Source organism: Oryctolagus cuniculus, chromosome 6 (genome assembly GCF_964237555.1).
Source record: "Oryctolagus cuniculus chromosome 6, mOryCun1.1, whole genome shotgun sequence".
Lineage (NCBI taxonomy): Eukaryota > Metazoa > Chordata > Mammalia > Lagomorpha > Leporidae > Oryctolagus > Oryctolagus cuniculus.
The window spans coordinates 72,133,564-72,155,016 of record NC_091437.1 but is presented as its reverse complement, the minus strand read 5'-3'; the positions used below and the strand labels follow the sequence as shown (position 1 = coordinate 72,155,016).

General features: G+C 44.4%; 1 protein-coding gene across 6 annotated transcripts in view; it reads left to right on the top strand.

The window, feature by feature from the left end:
• The first annotated feature begins 62 nt into the window (after window positions 1-62).
• The window catches only part of PRKDC (protein kinase, DNA-activated, catalytic subunit), a 177,660-nt gene continuing 156,269 nt past the window's right edge, over window positions 63-21,453 (top strand). For 3 of the 6 annotated variants that reach the window (XR_011389983.1, XM_070076565.1, XM_070076564.1), the window contains exons 1-15: window positions 63-273; window positions 1,519-1,595; window positions 1,687-1,779; window positions 4,969-5,043; window positions 6,894-7,002; window positions 7,223-7,335; window positions 7,423-7,522; window positions 12,110-12,165; window positions 12,249-12,279; window positions 12,772-12,929; window positions 14,612-14,758; window positions 16,270-16,434; window positions 16,887-17,055; window positions 17,376-17,425; window positions 17,975-18,100. Coding sequence is in view for 5 of the 6 variants with exons in the window: in XM_070076565.1 (XP_069932666.1) it covers window positions 120-273; window positions 1,519-1,595; window positions 1,687-1,779; window positions 4,969-5,043; window positions 6,894-7,002; window positions 7,223-7,335; window positions 7,423-7,522; window positions 12,110-12,165; window positions 12,249-12,279; window positions 12,772-12,929; window positions 14,612-14,758; window positions 16,270-16,434; window positions 16,887-17,055; window positions 17,376-17,425; window positions 17,975-18,100 (1,623 nt within the window). In the remaining variant the exon portion in view is untranslated. Of the gene's footprint in view, window positions 274-1,518; window positions 1,596-1,686; window positions 1,780-4,968; window positions 5,044-6,893; window positions 7,003-7,222; window positions 7,336-7,422; window positions 7,523-12,109; window positions 12,166-12,248; window positions 12,280-12,771; window positions 12,930-14,611; window positions 14,759-16,269; window positions 16,435-16,886; window positions 17,056-17,375; window positions 17,426-17,974; window positions 18,101-21,453 lie in introns of those variants that run through there. The other 3 variants (XM_070076562.1, XM_070076561.1, XM_070076563.1) reach the window with 2 other exon arrangements.

Genomic DNA, 21,453 nt, shown 5'->3' with positions numbered 1-21,453 from the left:
TACCCCCGCCTCAGGAGTCGCATGGAAGGTTCTGGCAGCTGCCAGCCCCACCCCCGAGCCCCGCGGCGTTTCCGGGCCTGGGCCGATGCTGCGCACGCTCGGGTGCTCTGCTCGCGGTCATGGCGGACCCTGGATCTGGTGTGCAGGGCTCCCTGCTGCAGCTGCGGGATTTCTTGTCGTGCGGGGACCGCTGCGGCGCAGCTGTGGCCGGCTGCCAGCTGATCCGTGGCTTGGGGCAGGAGTGCGTGCTGAGCAGCAGCCCGGCGGTGCTGGGTGGGTACCGGTCGGGTCGAGTGCTTTCCGAGTTGCCCTGGAGCCACTGAGCCGGGTAGTCTCTCCCCTGTGGGTGTAGTTAACGGTATTTTGAAATCTTCGGAATTTCTGCGTATTTTCTGTGAAAAGTGATTTGTCCTTCTGCTCCCCCCCCCCAAGTAGAGTTAGAGAAAAAGGTATTTTTGTACCAAATTTGGTTAAAAAGGGACCCCAGACTTGGCCATCAGGGCTCTCTGAGGTCGGGTGAAAGGGCAAAAAGACTTTTCTCAGCTTCCTCTCACCGGCATCACCAGAACCTTTTCCAAGCCCTTCTGCTCTTGGTTCCTCAGAGAAGACTCGCAGACCTGGAACTTAGAAGTGTTGTTGGCAGCACCGGCGTCACACCAGTACCCCTCAGTGCCTCAGTTGAGCGGTTCTGGGGAGTCGTGGCCGCCTGCCGCTGCCCTAACAGCCCAGCGGCGCGTGGTCTTGGGGATCTGGGTGCAGAAGCCTGGCAGCAAGCCGGAATGGAAGTGTCACACGAGGCCGCTTTCCTGTCGGAAAGCTCTAGGGGGAGAACCTACTTCCCTAGCCTGCAGGTTGTGGGGTTGAGGTCCCGATTCTTTGCTAAAGTGCCTTGCTTTTAGAAGCTTCCCCTTTGGCCGTCGGAACCCTCAGGGGGAGGTTTGGGGTCTCCTGCCGTGGCCTTTCCCTATTCCCTTACCTGCTTTTCTCCCCCCCCCCCCAAGGTGATTACAGTTAACCCAAGGTGAGCTCCTCATTTTAAAGTTAGCTGACTAGCATTCTTATGTCTGCAACCTAATTTCCTTTTTTCCATATGAAGTGAACACACTCAAAGGTGTGTTGCCAGGGATTAGGGCACAGGGAACTCTGAGCCATATTTCTGCCTACCACACCCCTATGAAGAGTCTATCTGAAGCCAGGAGCCAGGAGCTGCTTCCAGGTCTCCCAAGCAAGTGCCGGGGCCCAAGGACTTGGGCCATCTTCTGCTTTCCCAGGTCATAGCAGAGAGCTGGCTTGAAAGTGGAACAGCCTGGATTCGAACTGACACCCATATAGGATGCAGGCACTGCAGGTGGCTTTACCCACTAGGCCATAGCCACAGTGAGGGTGGCCCCCTGTGTTTCTTCATCTTGATGCAGTAGACTTGGATGAGCTGACAGGCTGTCTTGGAAAGCATACAGCCCTTTATGGGTGGGTTTATGAATGTTTCTTTTTAACTTTTACTTATTCTTTTTTGTCCAGCATTACAGACTTCCTTAGTTTTTTCCAAAGACTTTGGTTTGCTTGTATTTGTTCGGAAGTCACTCACCTTTGATGAAGTAAGTTGAAAATCATTTTGTTTTCTTTGTGTATTCCTGTATATTGGAATGACTCTTGTTCTCATATTTACTATTTGTATTTCTTTTACAGTTTCGTGATTGTAGAGAAGAAGCCCTCAAATTTTTATATATCTTCTTAGAAAAACTTGGCCAGAAGATCATGCCTTACTCGCTTGATGTAAAGGTAAGGAGGGAAAAACTTATGTCTTTTATGTTAAAACATCTGTTTTTTGAAAAAAGGACTTATTTATTTATTTGAAAGGCAGAGTTAGAGGGAGGGAGGGAGGGACAGAGAGGTCTTCCATTGCTGGTTCACTCCCCAAATGGCCACACAATTGCCATGGCTGGGCCAAGCCAAAGCCAGGAACCAGGAACTTAATTCCAGTCTCCCACATTGGTGCAGGGGCCCAGGCACTTGGGCCATCTTCTACTGCTTTCCCAAGCACATTAGCAGGGAGCTGGATGAGAAGTAGAGCAGCCCGCACTTGAACAGATATCCCTAAGGGATACTGGTGTTTCAGGCAGCAGCTTTACCTACACTACACCACTGGCTCCAAAACCAGACATTCTAATAGGAGGTGCAGGTATTGCAAGTAACATCTTAGCTGCTGTGCCAAATGGCCAGCTCTAATTTTTTTTAATTTGTTAAGCTAAAGCTCTTGTCAGAGAAACTATTTTGATTTTTCTTATAAGTATCTTGATAGTATTTTGCACATGGTATAAAATAATACTTTTTGTAATAAGTCACAACAAATTGAAGATTTTTGAATAGTGGGAGATCCCAGAACACTTTAAAAGATGACTTTAAGGAATCTTCCCACTGAATAAGAGCCATATTTCCTGTAGCTCATGCGTTCTTTTCTTCTGAAAAGTTTGATTCTCAAGCCTCCCATTCTTCTCCACATCTGCAGATTCAGCCAACTGTTGATTGAAAATATTCAGGAAAAAAATGACTTCTGTACTGAACACGTACAGATTTCTTTGTCTTGTCATTCTCTAAACACTAGAGTGAATCTATTTATACATTGCATTAAGTATTATAAGTCATCTGGAAATGATTTAATGTATGCGGAAGGATGTAGGTAGGTTATGCGCAAATACTGTGCTACTGTATATGAGGGACTTGAGCATCTGCAGATTTTGGTATCTGAGGGAGATCTTGGAACCAATCCTCCATGGATGCTGAGGGATCACTATTTTGTAGATTTTTTTTTTAAAGATTTATCTATTTATTTGAAAGTCAGAGTTACAGAGAAGGAGAAGCAGAGAGAGAGAGAGAGATCTTCTATTGCTGGTTCACCCCCAAATGGCCAAAACTGCCAGGGCTAGGTGAGGGTGAGGCTGAAGCCAAGAGCATCATCTGGGACTCCCGCAAAGGTAGCAGGGTTCAAGAACTTCAAGCATCTTCCACTGGCTTCCCAGGAATATCAGCAGGGAGCTGGATTGGAAGTGGAGCAGCCAAGACTTGAACCAGCAGCCATATGGGATGCCAGCATCACAGTTGGTGGCTTTACCTGCTGTGCCACAGCACTGGCCCTTATTTTGTATATTTTATTTAAAGATTTAGTTACTTATTTGAAAGGCAGGGTGACAGGGAGAGAGATCCTTCAACTGTAGGTTCACTCCCCAAAATGCCCACAACAATTGGAGCTGGGCCAGGCCAAAGCCTGGAGTCCCAAACTCCATCTGGGTCTTCTTCATGTGTGGCAGGGGCCCCAGTACTCGGGCCTTCTTCTGCTGTTTTTCCAGGTGCATTAACAGGATGCTGGATTGAAAGAAGGAGCCACTACTGGGGCTTGTGCTCTGATACAAGATGTGGGCATCACAAGCTTAATCCACTGTGCCACAACACCCGCCCTTACATATATTTTTTAAAGATTTTATTTATTTCTTTGAGAGGTAGAGTTACAGACAGTCAGAAGAAGAGACAGAGAGAAAGGTTTTCCTTCCGTTGGTTCACTCCCCAAATGGCCGCAATGGCCACAGCTGCACCGATCAGGAGCCAGGAGCTTCTTCCAGTTTTCCCACATGGGTGCAGGGGCCCAAGCACTTGGGCCATCTTCTACTGCTTTCCCAGGCCATAGCAGAGAGCTAGATTGGAAGAGGAACAGCCGGGACTAGAACTGGTGCCAATATGGGTTGTCGGCGCCGCAGGCAGAGGATTAGCCTACTGCGCCACGACGCTGGCCCCCTACCCTCATATTTTGTAGGTTTTATTTATCTAAAGGGTATAAGATTGTTAATGATTGTTGGCCTATTTTTTAATAGTTTTTTCTTTGAAGATTTTTATTATTTATTTGAAAGGCAGAGTTAGAGAGGTGGAGGCAGAGGCAGAGGCAGAGAGAGATGTATCTTTCATCTGCTGGTTCATTCCTCAAATGGTTACAATGGCTAGAGCTGGACTGATTAGAAGGCAAGAGCTGCTTCTGGGTTTCCCAGGTGGGTGCAGGGACCCAAGGACTTGGGCCATCTTCTGCTGGTCTCCCAGGCACATTAGCAGGGAGCTAGATTGGAGGTGCAGCAGCTGGGACTTGAACCAACACCCATGTAGGATGCTAGCACTACAGGCAATGGCTTTACCCCTATGCCACAGTGCCAGCCCCAGTTTTTTCCCTTTTTGTTTTCTATCTTATTGGAGTCTTAATATTTTAATAAGTTTCCCCAGTGGGAATAGCTAATACAGATTTTTTTTCATAGTTTTTTTTCCAATTCCTTTAACAAACAGTTGGTCTCAATTTTTACCAAACTGAGTTTTTTTTTAATTTTTGATCTCTAGGTTAGAAATAAGACTTAATAGTCAAGAAACTCACCCGTCTTGTGGAGCTGGGGCCTCGTTCCTAGAGCACCTAATCTTTCGTGACACTGGGCTAGTTGTTGTAGCTGTTTCTCTCAGACTCTCTTTAGTTACCATTTTACCATTTGAATAAAATTTGAGAGAGATATTCATTTCTTTTTTAAAAAATATTTTATTTTATTTTTAAACATTATTTATTTGAAAATCAGAGATACACAGAGGGAGAAGGAGAGGCAGAGAGAGAGAGAGGTCTCCTGCGTGGATGACAGGGTCCAAGCACTTTCCCAGGCCATTAGTGGGGAGCTGGATATGAGCTAGAATAGCTGGGTCTTTAACCAGTACCCATATGGGATGCTCGCATCACAGGTGGCAGCTTTACCTGCTATGCTACAATGCAAATTTTAGTGATTTTTAATATCTACATTTATATGCTACAATATTATACTTTTCACACTTAAGTACTGTATTTTATTGTTTCATACATTGGAATTGGTCTTCTGAGATCTACTTTTAGCTATTATTTAATCTTAGTTTTTTTATCTTTTTGATGATTTTGGTATGTCTCCTTTTAAAAACTAGAATATTTGTACCAGCGTCTATACAAAAGACAGAGCTGCAAAATGTAAAATTCCAGCCCTCGACCTTCTCATTAAGGTAATTTTATGTTTGCAAATATGTATTTTATATTAAACATGTAACTTACAGAATACAACAGCAGAGTTTGGGGGAGTTTATGGGAGGATAGGGTTAAATTGCATGGAATGATGGATGACATTTTTTTTTTTTTAAGATTTTATTTATTTACTTGAGAGGTAGAGTTTCAGAGACAGAGACAGAGAGAAAGGTCTTCCTTCCGTTGTTTCACTCCCCAGATGGCCGCAATGGCTGGAGCTGCGCTGATCCAAAGCCAGGAGCCAGGAGCTTTTTCCCAATCTCCCATGCGGGTGCAAGGGCCCACTCGGGCCATCCTCCACTGCTTTCCCAGGTCACAGCAGAGAGCTGGATGGGAAGAGGAGCAGCCAGGACTAGAATCTGCACCCATATGGGATGCTGGCGCTGCAGGCGGAGGATTAACCTACTGTGCCATGGTGCTGGCCCCGACATTTTCTTTTTTTTAAATCCTTTTTATTTTTTTACTTTATTTATTTGAAAAGCAGAGTTACAGAGAGAGAAGGAGAGACAGAAAGAGGAACTTCATGTTTTCAAACCGTCACCCGACAATACCTTGATATTTCTTCTTAGAACTTTTGTGTAGTTGTGGGGAGCAACTGAGACTAGACTAAGTTACTGGAATTAAGACTTATTCTATGCATCTGCTCTCCCACAATATGGCGCTGGGGAGGAGTAAACTTCTATGCAGCTGCCTCTCGCCAGTTTGACTGATGAGCTGCAGGAGCTGATCCTGCTCCTGATTGGAGAAGAGCAGCGTGCTCGGCGTGTGGGTAGCAGAGTTGGGATTGGTGGAAGAGGACTATAAAGGAGGAGAGAAACAACATGCACCGGGAACATCTGAAGGAACACCTGAGCAACCCCTGAGAGAGCCGGCCGGCGGTGTGCCGCTCCTCCGCAGAAGCGGGGAAAGCAGCGGGGGGTGTGCCGTCCCTCCAACCTGGGAAGGACCAGCAGCAAACCCTGGAAGGGCCGAGCAGACGAAAGAACAGCGCAGGGTCTGGTGTCATTCCTCTGAGAATGGGGGAGCGACATGTAGTTAAAAAAAAAATTGAGGGTTATGAAGGGAATGAAGGAGAAAAGTAAGGAATTTATATCTCTTTCATGTGTCACCTTTATTACCTCTGGGGGAACCTTATCCTGTTAGGAATTGCTTAACAATCACCTTGTTCTGTCTTAGTTTTTTCCCCTGAAATATTTGCAGTAGGAATGGACCTACATATTGGCTTTTTTTAAACATTTATTCATTTATTTAAAAGGTAGAGTTATATAGAGAGAGGCAGAGTAAGGGCTCCCATCTGCTGGTTCACTCCCCAGATGGCCGCAATGGCTGGAGCTGTGCTGATCCGAAGCCAGGAGCTTCTTCTGGGTTCCCCGTGCAGGTGCAGGGGCCCAATTACTTGGGCAATCTTCTGCTTTCCCAGGCCATAGCAGAGAGCTGGATTGGAAGTGGAGCAGCTGGGACTTGGACTGCAGTGCCAGCCCATATGGGATGCTGGCACTGTAGGCGCTGGCCCCCACATATTGTCTTTAAGTGTGGATCAGGAATCTGTCACCTGTGTCACTGTTTTGGCATTCCTCTGGGCCTGGCTGGCCCTTGGTCTTGAGTGCCTGTGGGGGATGATTGCAGTTGTGTTACTAGTGTGTTGGGAAAGGTGGGCCCAGACCATCCCTCCCCATGCTCATCCACCACCCACCTGGAGAGAAAGGAGCCTGGGGAAGCTGAGCATCAGTCCCTGGAGATGTGGGATTCTGAAACTTTGCTGTGTACTGACACACTGGGTTAGGGGATGCCTTTATTTCTTTTGTTAGAAACTGAATTTGTATTCTTCTAGCTACTTCAGACTTTGAGAAGTTCTAGAATCATGGATGAATTTAGAGTTGGAGAATTATTTAATAAATTCTATGGAGAACTTGCATTGAAAACAAAAATATCAGATACAGGTGAGATGCATTTAAACTAATAACATGTAGAATATAATTTAGTTTATAATAATAGCTTTGTGTAAAACCTATCTGGAGAGATTCCACTATGAAAAACTAGATGTTTGGTGTTATATATTTACTTTTGAACTAAACATCTTCTCATTTTCTTATTGGTACATTTTATTAGCTTACTTAAATGTAGTTTTAGGGCTTCATTTGTCTGAAATTTGTTTTTCAGTTTTAGAAAAAGTCTACGAGCTACTGGGAGTATTAGGTGAAGTTCATCCCAGTGAAATGATAAATAACTCAGAAAACCTGTTCCGGGCTTTTCTGAGTGAACTTAAGACCCAGGTATGATGAACTTGGTGATACTCTGTTTCTATAGACTCAGTTACATTTTTCTCTTTCAATGATATGTTCTTAAAACATTCCATTTAGATGACATCAGCAGTAAGAGAGCCCAAGCTCCCCGTTCTGGCCGGATGTCTGAAGGGCTTGTCTTCACTTCTGTGTAACTTCACTAAGTCCATGGAAGAAGGTACTGCTTGCTTTACCTGACTTACTCTCTCTATTCAGAACTGCTTCAGTCTAACAAGAATTGCCTGTTAGCTTTTTTGAACTTGTAAACTGATTGTGAATTCACATGTAGTTGTGAGAACTAATCCAGAGACCTGTGTGCCCTGGTTGGTTTCTCCTGATGACATCACCTTTCTTGTCTGTAGCATGACCGAGAATTAACATTGGTGCCATCTTTGGACCTTTCTCAGATGTCATCAATGTTATGTGCATGCGTTTGTGCGTGGGTGGTTTGTGCTATGCTATTCTGTCACACAGCTTTGTGTATGTGCCATCAAAGTCAAGATACTGAGCAAAATCATTACAGGGTTCTCCTTGCTGCCCTTTCCCCCCTTGTTTTTTGATAATACTACTTTATTTTTGATAATAGTACTTTTTTTTTAGTCAATATTTTCTCCCAGTATGTGGCTTGTCTTTTCATTTTGTAAAGGTTTATTTATTTGAAGGCAAAAATTTTTAAGATTTTTATTTATTTATTTGAGAGATAGAGTTACAGATAGAAGGAGAGACAGAGAGAAAGATCTTCCATCTTATGGTTCACTCCCCAATTGGCTGCAAAGGCCAGAGCTGGGACTATCCTCAGCCAGGAGCCAGGGGCTTCTTCCCCATTTCCCATGCAGTTGCAGGGGCCCAAGCACTTGGGCCATCTTCCACTGCTATTCCAGGCCACAGCAGAGAGCTGGATCTAAAGAGGAGCAGCCAGGACTAGAACTGGCACCTATATGGGGTGCTGGCGCTTTAAGCCAGTGCTTTAACCCACTGTGCCATGGTGCTGGCCCCTATTTGCTTTAATTTATATGCGTTTGTTTTCACTTTACTTGAAAGGGAGAGAGCCGAACAGTGAATTAGGAACATATTCTCTCTTCTGGTTTATTCCCCAGATTTCCTACACAGACAGAGTTGGGCCAGGCTGAAGCCAGGAGCCTGGAATTCAGTCCAGGTCTTCCACATCAATGGCAGGGACTCCAGTACTTAACACTGTCAAGGGCTTTTCCCAAAATGCTCATTAGCAGGAAGTTGGATTGGAAGCAGAGTAGCCAGGACTCAAGTTAGGCACTCTGATATGGGATGTGGGTATCCCAACTGGCATGTATTTTTTTTTTTTTAAAGATTTATTTATTTATATGAAAGGCAGAGCTACAGAGAGGCAGAGCCAGAGAGGTCTTCCATCTCTGGTTCACTCCCCAAATGGCTACAGTGGCTGGAGTTGAGCCGATCTGGAGCCAGGAGCTTCTTCCAGGTCTCCCATTCGGAGAGCCACTTGTATTTACTTGAAAGTCAGAGTTACACAGAGAGAAGGAGAGGCAGAGAGAAAGAGATTACATCCACTGGTTCACTCCCCAGTTGGCTGCAATGGCTGGAGCTGTGCCAATCAGGAGCCAGGAGCTTCCTCCGGGTCTCCCACACAGGTGCAGGGGCCCAAGGACTTGGGCCATCTTCTATTGCTTTCCCAGGCCATAGCAGAGAACTGGTTCGGAAGTGGAGCAGCCGGTCTCAAACCGGCACCCATATGGGATGCCATTACTTCAGGCAGCGGCTTTACCTGCTACGCCACACTGCTGGCCCCAACTAAATATTTAAGAAATAAAAATCACTTGGGCATATGTTTATGAGTCTGTTTCTTTTTTATTTTCATTTTTTGTTATAGATTTATTTTATTTATTTGGAAGTCAAAGTTACAGAGAGAGAAGGAGAGGCAGAGAAATAGGTCTTCCATCCGCTGTTTCACTCCCCAATTGGCTGCAATGGCTGGACCTGCGCTACTCTGAAGCCAGGAGCCAGGAGCTTCCTCTGGGTCTTCCCATGAGGTCGCAGGGGCCGAATAACTTGGGCCATCTTCTGCTTTCCCAGGCCATAGCAGAGAGCTGGATCGGAAGTGGAGCAGCCAGGACTTGAAGCGGCATCCACATCGGATGGTAGTACTGCAGGTGGCAGCTTTACCCTCTATGCCACAGTGCCATTCCCTCTTTTATTTTATGTATTTATTTTTTTATTTGAGAGGCAGAATTACAGTGAGAGAGAGGGAGAGACAGAGAGAGGTCTTCTATCCGCTTGTTCATTTCCCAGTGGCTACAATGGCTGGAGCTGGGCCAGTATGAAGCCAGGAGCTTCTTCTAGGTCTCCCATGTGGGTACAGGGGCCCAAGCACTTGGGCCATCTTCCACTGCTTTCCTAGGCACATTAACAGAGTTGGATTGTAAATAGAGCAGCTGGGACTTAACCAGTACCCATATGGGATGTTGGCGCTGCTGGTGGTAACTTCTCCCACCCTGTCATAGTGCTGGCCCCTAAAAGTATAAATTTTAGAATAAGTTTGTTGGTGGGTACAGAAAAATTTTGTTGTGGTTTTGAAAGACAGTGCATTAAATTTGTATTTCAAGGAGAGTTGACATCTTTAATATATTGACTTTTTAAGCTCATGAATGCAATATATCTCTCCTTTTTTAGAACTTTGACTTTTTTATCAGCGTTTTGGAATTCTTAAGATGTAGAGCCTTATCTATTCATTTTTTTAAAAGATTTATTTATTTATTTGAAAGGCAGAGTCACAGAGAGGCAGAGGCAGAGGTCTTCCATCTGGTTCACTTCCCAAGTGGCCACAATGACTGGGGCTGGGCTGATCTGAAGCCAGGAACCAGGAGTTTCCCCCTTGTCTACCACATGGGTGTGGTGGCCCAAATTCTTGGGCCACCTTCTACTGCTTTATCAGGCCATAGCAGAGAGCTCGATCAGAGGTGGAGCAGCCTGGACTCGAACCAGTACCTATCTGTGATGCTGGCACTGCAGGCGATGGCTTTACCTGCTTTGCCTCAGTGCTGCCCTCCCCATTCATTTTTTTTTTTAAAGATTTATTTATTTATTTATTTGAAGTTAGCGTTACACAGAGAGAGAAGGAGAAGCAGAGAGAGAGAAAGAGAGAGAGAGGTCTTCTATCCGCTGTTTCACTTCCCAGTTGACTGCAACGGCCGGAGCTGTGCCAGGAGCCAGGAGCTTCTTCCAGGTCTCCCACGTGGGTGCAGGGACTTGGGCCATCTTCCACTGCTTTCCCAGGCCGTAGCAGAGAGCTGGATTGGAAGTGGAGCAGCTGGATTGGAAGTGGAGCAGCCGGGACTTGAACTGGTGCCCATATGGGATGCTGGCACTGCAGGCGATGGCTTTATCCACTATGCCACAGTGCCAATCCCCCCACCCATTCATTTTTTAATTCTGCTTAATCCACTTTTCTTTGTAGTTATCAACAGTGTTCTTGCACAGTAATTCAACATTAAAGGTTTACAGGATAATCTAGCTGACACAATCTAGCATTATGAAATTCATTTCTTTTTAAAAGGCAAATACAAGGCCGGCGCCGCGGCTCACTAGGCTAATCCTCCGCCTAGCGGCGCCGGCACACCGGGTTCTAGTCCCGGTCGGGGCGCCGGATTCTGTCCCGGTTGCCCCTCTTCCAGGCCAGCCCTCTGCTGTGGCCAGGGAGTGCAGTGGAGGATGGCCCAGGTGCTTGGGCCCTGCACCCCATGGGAGGCCAGGAAAAGCACCTGGCTCCTGGCTCCTGCCATCGGATCAGCGCGGTGCGCCGGCCGCAGCGCGCCGGCCGCGGCGGCCATTGGAGGGTGAACCAACGGCAAGGGAAGACCTTTCTCTCTGTCTCTCTCTCTCACTGTCCACTCTGCCTGTCAAAAAAAAAAAAAAAAAAAAAAGGCAAATACAATCTTAAACTCTAAAACATTATTTGAAAAATGTGTTTACTCTTCTTTATCATGCTTATAATTTTCGTACTTCCTGTGTTTTATTTTCATTAGGTTGAAACTTGTAAAATTGCTGTAAACAGTTACTATTTTAAATTATTTTGCTTTAGTGTTAAATTTATTTGAGAGAGAGTGACAGAGAGAGAGAGCAAGCGAGCCAGCTCCCATCCACTGCTTGGTTCCCCCAAAGCCCACAATGACCCCTGACTGGCACCAAAGTTGGGAGGCGGAAATGTAATTCAGGTCTTCATGTGAGTGGCAATAACCCAATCATCTGAGCCATCACCACTGCCTCCAGGGTCTGTGTTAGCAAAAAGCTGGAGTCAATAGCTGGAGCTGGAGTTGGACCCAGGTACTCCGGTGCAGACCATGGCCATCCTAACTGGTGTCTTAATCACTAAGCCAAACGCCTGCTCCGCAAAACCCAGCAGTTTTTGTATATATATATATATATATATATATATATGTATTTTTTTGACAGGCAGAGTGGACAGTGAGAGAGAGAGACAGAGAGACAGAGAGAAAGGTCTTCCTTTGCCGTTGGTTCACCCTCCAATGGCTGCCGCGGCCAGCGCGCTGCCTTTGTTACCTTGGATTTTCTTGCTGCTTTTCTGCAGTTATAGCTGCAGCAGTATTAACTTGCACCTGCCTGGCTGCATGTGAATCTGCAGGAGACCGTGGGACTTGACACAGGCGTCAGGCTGTCTGCAATAAAGCCATGGGTTGTAGAGTGTTGGCAGGTTGTGTCAGGTGGTACTGGGGCTGTAATTTGTGACAGGGCCATCTGTTTATTGTTTCCGCAGATCCCCAGACTTCAAGGGATATTTTTGATTTTACACTAAAGGCAATTCGTCCCCAGGTAGGATTAAAATCAGCCTCATTCTTCTGCAACTGAGACTTGTGATTTTTTAAACACTGATGGTTAATTCTTTTCTAAACCAGGTTGATCTGAAGAGATACGCTGTGCCATTAGGTAAGATTCTGTGTTTAGTAAAGTATGATGTTTTTAGATTACTAAGTGAATGTCTCAGGTAAGCTTTTGCTTTTAAACTGTGAATGGAAGTAAATATAACATTTGTGGTGTTTTACACATTTATTTATGACAAGACTTTTGGGGACTTTTTAGCACACTGGTTTAGATGTTCACACTTGGGTTACATGATTTTAAAAAAATATATTTTAGGGCATCCTTGATTTGATCCAGACTGTTTTATTCTGATGTTGGCTAAATAAATCCTGATCCTCATTCAGGCCCTCGTTTGGGTTTTGTCAGCCAAACTGTGGCCTTCTGATTTAATTTGGGATTGGCACAGTCCAGGACTGATCCGAACGCCTGGGTAATCAGCCTGTAGTGGTCCTTAGTCTTTCTAAATGGTTTTTACTTTGCCATATGCCTGCAGTTGTCCTCATTCTCTGTTCTGGCTTCTGTTGTCCCATTTCAAATGTGATGGTTTTTCCTTTGCAGCTGGCCTACGTTTGCTTACCCTGCATGCATCTCAGTTTAGCACCTGCCTTCTGGACAACTACATCCTGTTATTTGAAGTACTGTCCAAATGGTGTAGCCATACAAATGTAGAATTGAAAAAAACTGCACATTCAGCTCTGGAATCCTTTCTGAAACAGGTATTATTAATTCAGTCTTTACTTAAAAATAATTTCTCCACACTAAATTTAAATTCCAAACTTTGTGAGGATGTTTGAAAAATAAATACAAGTTGACAAAATTTTTTAAAGATTTATTTATTTGAAAGACTAAGTTAGAGAGAGAGAGATATCTTCCATCCACCGTTTCGCTCCCCAAATGGCTGCAATTGCCAGAGCTGGGCCAGACCGAAGCCAGGAGCCAGAAGCTTCATCTGGGTCTCCCACATGGGGTCAGGTGCCCAAGCATTTGAGCTGTCTTCCACTGCTTTCCCAGGCACATTAGTAGGGATCTGGATTGGAATTGGAGCAGCCAGGACTTGAACTGGCACCCATGTAGGGTGCTGGCACTGCAGGCAGTGGCTTAATCCATTATGCCAAAGCACTATCCCTGACTATTAGCTTTTGTAGTACTTAAGCAGAAATCGTTCCTCTTGCTCAGCTACAGGGGTGGCAATGGACTGAAAAGCTAGGAAGATCGTATACTTAATCACAACCAACATTGAGATGAGTTTAACAGGAAAATTGTGGCTGTAGGAGGTGGAGGGAAAGGTGGATGGCTGGGCAGGACAGGTAGTGAGGAGCCTTTCTCCTCCACCATCTCCAGGGAGGTAAGCAGCTGCTGTCGGAAGAGACGTGGCTCTGTGTCAGAAATCTTTGCCTAACCAGTGACTGCAAAGATTTGTCTTGTGTTTTCTTCAGGAAATTTTGTATAGTCTCAGCATTTACATGTAGTTTAATCAATTTTTGTGTGTAGTGTAAAATCAGGATTGAAATTGATTTTTGTTTAAAAAGACTCTTTCCCTATTGTGATTATCTGCTTCTCAAAATACTTTTCTTGGGGCTGGTGCTGTGGCGTAGCAGGTAAAGTCGCTGCCTGCAATGTCGGCATCCCACATGGGCGCTGGTTTGAGTCCTGGCTGCTCCTCTTCCAATCCAGCTCTCTGCTGTGGCCTGGGAAAGCAGTAGAGGATGGCTGAAGTCATTTGGCCCTGGCACCCGTGTGGGAGAGCCAGAAGAAGCTCCTTGCTCCTGGCTTTGGATAGACTCAGCTCCGGCTGTTGCGGCCTTCTGGGGGAGTGAACCAGTGGATGGAGGACCTTTCTCTCTCTCTGCCTTTCTGTGGTTCTGCCTTTCAAATAAGTAAATAAATAAATCTTTTTTTGTTTTTAAAGTACTTTTCTCTTTTGCCACACTTTTAACATAAGCTCTGTAGTTTGTGGCTTGTGTTTTTCAAGGACTGAGCTATCTTGTCTCCCTTTCTGAGTGTTGATTATAATCTCTCTTTGTTGATGCATTCTGAGCCCCCTGGTCCTCCCAGCTCTATCACCCTCCAGACAGATGAGTTTTCTGCTTTCCCCGGGAACCCTTATTCAAAGCATGTGTTTTTGCACAGATGTTTTCTGCATCTCTGTGGTCTCTTTTAGCCCCTTTCTGTAGGAAAATATGCATCGCATACAATACAGCCTTATTTAAGAAAGTCTTTTCTGAACTTGATGAAGGCTAACTTTAAGCAAATCGAAGCAAAAGGTGTTACAAAGAAAAACAACACAGTGTTTATATAATAGTATATTATGTGTTTATACAAATCTCATCTTTTCATACTTGTGTGAATCCTTTGTTCTATTAAATATTTCTTAAAAATAAATGCTATGCAATTGCAGGTTTCTTTTATGGTGGCCAAAGATGCAGAAATGCATAAGAGCAAGTTGCAGTACTTTATGGAGCAGTTCTATGAAATCATCAGAAATGTGGATTCGAACAACAAGGAGTTATCCATTGCTATTCGTGGATATGGACTTTTTGCTGGAGTATGGTTCATTAATATACTTTATTTTTTTATTTCCCTGGAGTGTTTGAGGGAGCATAAATTATTACATTTTGAATAACATCTTGTACTTGTGAAAATGTTCGTTTTTACAACTGTTAAACATTTTTTAGTGTATTATGTACTAGAATTCTGTACATATATTATCTCAAATCCTTGTAATTCTCCTATATTCCAGATGTTATTCTCTTTTACAGATGAGGATAGGTAACTTATTGAAGGACACACAGAATTGACAGAACCAAGACATAAATCCAAACCGAAGTCTGAAAACTAGAAATACTATGTGTTTTCCACTATGCTATGCTGCCCCTTATTTACATATAAAATGGTGGTTGATTTAACTCAGAGTTTTAGACAGGGAAGTTCATATGACAGATAAGTTATGTCTAAGAGTATTAAGGCAATGCTACTTATTTTCTTCCTAGTAGGTCTCTGTGACTACTACTTTGCAGAGAAAATAGCTTCATACCTGTCTTTCTACACATCTGTCCATCAGTGCCACTCTTCACTTTTTAAAATCTTCATGTATATTTGTCTGCTGCTTTAAATATACTTAGGGCAGAAGAAACAGTGGGAGAACGCTCAGAGGCAATAGGTAGCAGGAATATTCTACTTTACATCCTGGTTAGCAACTTGACTGGTTCATGGAGGCTGGGCCATGTCCATGGTACAACTGGAGTTTGACCGGTGAGAAAGAAGAATCTGGACCAGATGCAGAGGTCTAAAGAGACCTTTGAGGCCGGCGCCGCGGCTCACTAGGCTAATCCTCCGCCTAGCGGCGCCGGCACACCGGGTTCTACTCCCGGTCGGGGCGCCGGATTCTGTCCCGGTTGCCCCTCTTCCAGGCCAGCTCTCTGCTGTGGCCAGGGAGTGCAGTGGAGGATGGCCCTAGTGCTTGGGCCCTGCACCCCATGGGGGACCAGGAGGGGCACCTGGCTCCTGGCTCCTGCCATCGGATCGGCGCGGTGCGCTGGCCGCAGCGCGCCAGCTGCGGCAGCCATTGGAGGGTGAACCAACGGCGGGGGAGGACCTTTCTCTCTGTCTCTCTCTCTCACTGTCCACTCTGCCTGTCAAAAAAAAAAATAAATAAATAAAAAAATAAAGAGACCTTTGAAAAAAAAATCTGAAACTGGGCAGTTGTGTTCTAAGATTTGTGAGTTAGAGAATGAGACTCTGTGCTTGGTGTGCAGGAGCTCCACAGAGGGTTTGGCCCCAGTCCCTCCTGTGGGTGGCTAGCCTTGTTTGAGATCTCCCATCTAAACGGAACCTAGAAGAGAGGTAACCATCAAGAAATGCTTTGTGTCTGAATAAATATTTTAGGATGTGATTAGAGGTCATCATAAAACATATCTTTGTAAAGTACTGTGTAAGCTTTGTGTCTTTCTTCTCAACTAACTAGCTGATATTCACCAGCTTTAACACAACACCTAAAAAGCCGTAATTTTGACATGAGTAAGATTGACAAAGCCTTCTCCTTTACCTTTCCTGAAGCCTTGCAAGGTCATCAATGCCAAGGATGTTGACTTCATGTATGTTGAGCTCATTCAGCGCTGTAAGCAGATTTTCCTCACCCAGATGGACACTGCTGATGACCACATGTATCAGATGCCGAGTTTCCTCCAATCCATTGCCAGTGTCTTGCTTTACCTCGACACTGTAAGTCATGTTTCGTTAAGCTGATAACAATTCCAAGTATTTCAGCTCATTCCTCAAATAATGTGTTGCATTTACTACAGGTACCATCGTGTTCAACATGACATTTTTAACTGGTATTTTGTGTGAACAGAATTATTATCATGAACATGTAATTTTTTTTGTTATACAGAGCAGGACAAATATTTTTTTACTCCTTCTAACCTTCTAAAATATCTAGAATTGCCCCTCGGGATGGAGTTGTACCTGAAATGTCATTTAGACAATTTCACTCTGATTGTTTTTATTTAGGTCATCAAAGTAGTAAATATTAAGCTTAGCAGATTAGATAATAAGTCAGGTTTTTCACTGATCTAGTAGGTGTTAAGTCCAGTGGTAGTATTTGGTATGTTTGTATTATTCCTCTATTGACTGTTTCCCTTTCTAACTTTTGGTCTGCTCTCCAATTCTGGCAGGTTCCTGAGGTATACACTCCAGTCCTGGAGCATCTCATGGTGGTACAGATAGACAGTTTCCCACAGTACAGTCCAAAAATGCAATTGGTCTGTTGCAAAGCCATGGTGAGGCTTTTCCTGGTCTTGGCAGAGAAGGGGCCAGTTCTCTGGAATTGCATCAGTACTGTGGGTAAGTGTGCAGTTTATTCTTGTTGTTGTGATGATTGATGAATATGTAACAGGTCGGTTGATGTAGGTAAACAAAATAGAGTCGCCAAACTGTTTTGTATCTTTGTCTCTTGGAGAACTCCTAAAATTTTGATGGGCCACACTCTCATCCTTTTGCTTCTGAATCTTAATAATTCAAATTTTGAAATAAAGATAATATTAAACTTAGAAAAGAAATTGAGAAGGAAAATTATGTTTCAGAAAGTATTGATTATCATTTTTATTAAGTGTTTGATTGTATTATACAATGTTTCCTTCATTTTTTCCTTTTTTTTTTTTCAGTACATCAGGGTTTAATCAGAATATGTTCTAAGCCAGTAATGCTTCAAAAGGTAAATTCTGAATCTAATGTTTCAAAAGTAAGCATGATGATTGAATGTTGAAAGTTGCTGTGGTTTCGATATACTTTTCTTAGTCATTAGCCATAACTTAATGTTTAGAAAAGTGTAGGACAAGATGCCTATGTGTTGTGTCAGATATGAGAATAACTTTACTGTTTTGACCCTTTCTACAGAAAGGGTTTTCTCCCTTGAAACTCTAAGACAAAATCCTAGGGTATCTTAGGGGAAGCATATCTTAGCTATTAGAAGATACAGGAAATAGAATGAGAGACTGAACTGTGAAATACATGATGTATTGTGCAGTCAGTGGATACTCTGTTGAAGTACTTGTTGGTATGTCACAATTTTAGTCATGGAAGAATCATACCTCTTTTTAATCCATTTTCTTCTTGTGATGCTTTCATAGTGTATTTCTCAATCTAATCATGTAGTCTGCAGCAGCTGATAAGCATAGAAAATTTGGAAAATCGGCAAGTTGTGGCAGCACTGCTGCTTCTGTAAGCCCATTGGCTAAAGCTAGTGTGTTGTCTTTCTGGCCAGGGCTCGGAGTCTGAATCTGAAGAGCATCGTGCCACAGGGGAAGTTAGAACTGGAAGGTGGAAGATGCCCACCTGCAAAGACTATGTGGATCTTTTTAGAAATCTCCTGAGCTGTGACCAGATGATGGTAAAATTAATTTGAAACCCATAAAAGTACCTATTTCCTCTCTTTATGATTCTTCATGGTTTTAGATCTAAAGCTCATTTATTCCTAAATTGTATTTTCTTAACTTTCAAAGACTTTTTAAGAAACATTTCAAGTAATAAAAAATTAAAACAGTATAAATCAGGACAGTTGAAGTAAAATTTGAAAATAAGTGAAAGGAACACAAACAGCCAGAGCTGTGCTGATCTGAAACCAGGAGCCAGGAGCTTCTTTCGGGTCTCCCACGTGGGTGCAGGGGCCCAAGGACTTGGGCCATCTTCTACTGCTTTCCCAGGCCATAGCAGAGAGCTGGATTGGAAGTGGAGCATCCAGGTCCTGAACTGGTGCCCATATGGGATGCTGGCGCTTCAGGCCAGTTGGTTAACTCACTGCGCTGTAGAGCCGCCCCATAAATAAAATCTTTAAAAAAAAATTTATTTATTTGAAAGGGGTAAAGAGGAAGAGAGATTTTCCATCTGCAGCATCCTTCCCCAGATGGCCACAATGGCCAGGGCTGGGCCAGCTTCATCTGGATTTCCCACATGGGTCTTAGGGGCCCAAACACTTGGGCCATCTTCTGTTGCTTTTTCCAGGCCATTGGCAGGGAGCCGGATTAGAAGTGGAATAGCTAGGACATGAACTGGTACCTAAGCATTGAACTCTTATTTATTTATTTGTTTAAGATTTATTTACTTGAGAGGCAGAATTAGAGAAAGAGGGAGAGACAGGTCTTTTTTTTTTTTTTTTTTTTTTTTAGATTTACTTATTTGAAAGAGTCAGATTTTTCATCAGTTGGTTTGCTGCAGCAGCCAAGCTGGGCTGATCCAAAGCCAGGATCTTCTTCAGGGTCTCCCACATGGGTGCACACTTGGGCCATGTTCTACTGCTTTCCCAGGCCATCAGCTGGATCGGATTTGGAGCAGACAGGACTTGGAGCGGCACCTGTATGGCATGCCAGCACTGCAGGTGGATGCTTAACCTACTACATTACAGCACCGGCCTCAATGTTGAACTCTTTTTAACATTAACTACTAGAGGGCTCACATGGTGATGGAGCAGATAAAGCTGCTGCCTGTGATGCCAGTATCCTGTATGGGCACTAGTTTTGAGTCCTGGCTGCTCCACTTCTATCCTCCTCCCTGCTAGTGGCCTGGGAAAAGTAGCAGAGGATGATCCACATGCTCTGGCCCCCACTACCCATATGGGAGACCTGGATGTGGCTCCTGGCTCCTGGCTTCATCCTGACCCAGCCCTAGCTGTTACGACCATCTGGGGAGTGAACCAGCAAATGGAAGATCTCTCTCTGTCCCTACCTCTAACTGAGTTTCAAATAAAAAAGGAATAATTACTATAGCTGTGTTCCAATTTTCTAGCAGATGTTTCTTTTTTTTTTTTTTTTTTTAAGATTTATTTATTTGGAGTCAGAGTTACACAGGGAGAAGCAGAGAGAGAGAGAGGTCCTACATCCGCTGGTTCACTCCCCAGTCGGCCAGAACTGCTGGAGCTGTGCTGATTCAAAGCCAGGAGCCAGGAGCTTCCTCTGGGTCTGCTACGCGGGTGCAGGGACCCAAGGACTTGGGCCATATTTCTACTGCTTTCTCAGACCATAGCAGAGAGCTGGATTGGAAGTGGAGCAGCCAGGACTAGAACTGGCACCCATCTGTGAGCTGGTGTGTCAGGCCAGAGCATTAACCTGCTGTGCCACAGCGCTGGCCCCTGGTAGATGTTTCTTAACTATCTTCTTTTAGCCAGGTAGTGGTTAGTATTTTATTTGACATTTTTATTGTTTTGTGTTTTTTTATTTAGTGAGAGAGAGTGAGCAGGAGCTCCAATCCACTGCTTCATTTTTCAGATGCTTTCATTGGCCCCATCTGGGGCCAAAGCTGGGAGCCATCAATCCAGGTCTCCCATGTGGATGGCAGGGACCACTTCAGCCATCACCTGCTGCTTCCCAGGGTGCATATTAGGAGGAATCTGGAATTGGGAGTAGAGCTGGGACTTGATATGAAATATGGGTGTTCCAGCCATTGGCTTAACCACTAGGTCATATGCCTCTCCCTGTGAGCATTAATAGCCTAGAATAAGCAATTTTGTCAGTAGATAATTCTTACTTTTTGAAAAACCTTAGGTGTTTTAAGTTTTTACTTTTAAAAGACTTATTTATTTTTTTGAAAGCTGAAGTTACAGAGAGAGGAGGCACAGGCAGAGAGAGAGAAGTCTTTTACCCGCTGGTTCACTCCCTAAATGGCTGTAACAGCCATGGCTGGGCCAGACTAAAGCAAGGAGCCAGAAGCTTCATCCAGATCTCCCATGTGGACTGGACTTGGGCCATCTTCTACTTTCCCAGGCCATAACTGAGAGCTGGATTCAAAGTGGAGCAGCCGGGATGCAAACTGGCGCCCATATTGGATGCCGGCACTGCAGCCACTGCTGGCACTGGGCTAAGGGCAGCTTTACCTGCTATGCCACAGCAGCAGTCCCCAGGTATCCCTATGTTTTGAGGTTAAGTCCCCTAAAAACATTTGACTATTGGCAGAATAATTTGTCTATAATTTTTGAATGGTAGAATAGATTCACTAAAAAAAAACAAAAAAAACAAAAACAAGTGTTCCAGGACTTCAGAGTGCTCCTTCCTACCTTTTTTTTTTTTTTTTTTTTTTTTTTTTTGCTTTTTAACATTTATTTATGTATTCAAAAGGCAGTGTTTCAGAGAGGCAGAGGCAGAGAGAGAGAGAGAGAGAGAGAGAGAGGTCTTCCATCTGCTAGTTCACTCACCAAATGGCTGCAATAGCCAGAGCTGGTCTGATCCGAAGTCAGGAGTCAGGAGCTTCTTCTATGTCTCCCACATGGGTGCAGGGGCCCAAGAACTTGGGCCATCTTCTGCTTTCCCAGGCCATAGCAGAGAGCTGGATTGGAAATGGAGAAGCCAAACTCCAACTGGTGTCCATATGGGATGCTGGCACTGCAGGTGGTAACTTTACTTGCTACACCACAGCGCCAGCCCCACTTTTTTTTTTTAATTTTTATTTATTTGAAAGACAGTTAGAGATAGAGAGAGAGAGAGAGAAAATCTTCCATCCGCTCATTCACTCCCCAAATGGCTGTAGTGGCCGGAGCTGAGACTATCTGAAGCCAGGAGCCAGGATCTTCTTGCAGGTCTCCCACATGGGTGCAGGGGCCCAAGGACTTGGGCTGTCCTCTGCTGCTTTCCCAGACATATTACCAGGGAGCTTGATTGGAAGTGGAGGAGCTGGGACTCGAACCTGCGCCCGTGTGGCCATGTTGGCACTCTAGGCCAGGACTTTAACCTGTTGTGCCACAACGCCAACCCCGAA